General features: G+C 46.8%; 1 protein-coding gene across 1 annotated transcript; it reads right to left on the bottom strand.

Annotated features, from left to right (window-relative positions):
* Positions 1–293: 293 nt before the first annotated feature.
* On the bottom strand, positions 294–1,916 carry HTR1E (5-hydroxytryptamine receptor 1E). The gene has a single exon (XM_008067864.2). The coding sequence runs from the start codon at positions 1,729–1,731 to the stop codon at positions 634–636; it is 1,098 nt and encodes a 365-aa protein (XP_008066055.1). The 5' UTR covers positions 1,732–1,916; the 3' UTR covers positions 294–633.

Genomic DNA, 1,916 nt, shown 5'->3' with positions numbered 1-1,916 from the left:
TTTAACAAAAGAGGAAAGTTTATTTAATCGTGAGCTATAAAGGACAAGCCAGTTATACCCTTTGTACCTGAAAGGAGCAGTCTATGTAGTCGCAGTGTTATAGTCAACGACTTGAGCTGAGGTCTGCAAGCAGTAGACGACAGCACATCACTTTCTTTTTATACTTTATGTAGTCATGCGGTTCCCACTGGAGTATGTATGCAGATAGAGCCATAGCCTCAGATTTAATGCCACACAAGGGTAAGTTATCAGATATTCGATGCATAAGTAATAAGAAGTTCTGCAAATAAAGGTATTTTTTGGCATTATTTAATTGCAGGGTAACTGAAATGGTTAAAAAAACATAAAAAGTATTTACTGTTTTACCTTATTATTTACTTCTTTGAAATTTCTGTTTTTGTATGATGTTTATTTGAAATTATATACCACAGATAAGATCAGAGGTAGAAAACAGCACACCAAACAACAAGCCCCAAACCAAACAGAGCAAAACAAACAAACAAGACAACAAGCCCACACATACTTACAAACTCTCCTGAACTGAGTATGTTCAAGAATGAGTAAATTGCACCCCTTACCCCCACCCACTCATGAGGCTCTGGTAAAAGTCATGTCTTTTTGGCTTTTTACAGTCTAAGTGTGCTCACGGCACCTGATGAGCTTTTTAAAAGCCAGCTTAAAGTCTTCATTAAAACTTGTGTAGAGCAGAGGGTTGATCAGAGAATTAACATAACCTAGCCATGTCAGAAAATCGGCCACTTCAGAAGACACGGTGTGTATGCTCAGACCTACAATCAGCTCTTTGATGAAAAATGGTAGCCAGGACAAAATGAATGCACCCAAAATCAGTCCCAGGATGCGTGCGGCTTTGCGTTCCCTGGTGCTCGAGATTTGCTGCCGCTCTCCTGGATGATCGAGATCATTGTCAAAGGGAGGGATCCTGATGGAGGTGTGGAACTTTTCAAACTCTGTGGTAGGGTCTGAGGTGGAGATATCAGACACACAGAAAGTCTGTGTAAGCTTACAGCTTGCGAAAGAATTCTGGCTATCGGTGCTCCTGTTGCTTAAGTGCCGGCTCGATCCCCTTTTCTGGTAGAGGCTCTTGGCTGCGTGGTAAATCCGGTAATAGAGAATCAGTATCAAAGTCAAGGGGATGTAAAACGCCCCCAGTGTGGAGTACACGGTGTAGATGACGTGGTCGTGTTGGATGGTGCACTGGCTGGGGGGTGGGCTGAGCCGGCGGCGGCTCCTCCAGAACAAAGGGGGCATGGAAATGAAGATGGAGATGGTCCAGACGGTGAGGACCATCAGGGCGGCCCTCTTGGCTGTCCTCTTCCTGGCATATTCAATTGCGTTGGTGATGGCCCAGTACCTGTCGAGGGCGATCACACAGAGATGGAGGATGGAGCAGGTGCAACAGGTCATGTCCACACTCAGCCACACCTCGCAGAGGAAGTACCCGAGCTTCCAACTGTCCATGACAATGTACATGATGCTCAGGGGCATGACAAGCACGGCCACCAGGAGGTCCGTCACGGCCAGAGAGCAGATCAGGTAGTTGGCGGGCTGGTGGAGCTTCTTGGTGGTGCAGATGGCCATGATTACGGCCGAGTTCAGCAGTGTGGTCAGCGTGGTGATGACCACCAGAGTCACGCAGATGAGCATCTTCTCAGTGACAGTCTTAGGTCTCACAGCCATGCTGGCTTCTGCGGTACAGTTTGTGATGTTCATGCTTCCCCGGTTTCAGTCTACACCGTGGAGAAGCTGTTGCTTATTTTCCTTCAGCTGGGAACTATGCAGCCTTGAATGTCTCTCATCTGGAAGGAGGCTATAATTGCTTCAGCTACATCGTATCTTGGGTTCCATTTTCTGTGGGTGAAGGGAAGGGCCACAGCATTTCGTCCAAATGGAGGGTT

The sequence above is a fragment of the Carlito syrichta genome, unplaced genomic scaffold, assembly GCF_000164805.1.
Source record: "Carlito syrichta isolate Samal-C Ts95f unplaced genomic scaffold, Tarsius_syrichta-2.0.1 Scaffold309804, whole genome shotgun sequence".
NCBI classification, from domain to species: Eukaryota; Metazoa; Chordata; class Mammalia; order Primates; family Tarsiidae; genus Carlito; species Carlito syrichta.
The sequence above is the reverse complement of the archived record's forward strand: the minus strand, read 5'-3'. Positions and strand labels throughout refer to the sequence as shown.

Bases quoted from the DNA above. Each gene is read 5' to 3' on its own strand.
- HTR1E (XM_008067864.2), bottom strand. From the start codon at position 1,731: ATGAACATCACAAACTGTACCGCAGAAGCCAGCATGGCTGTGAGACCT.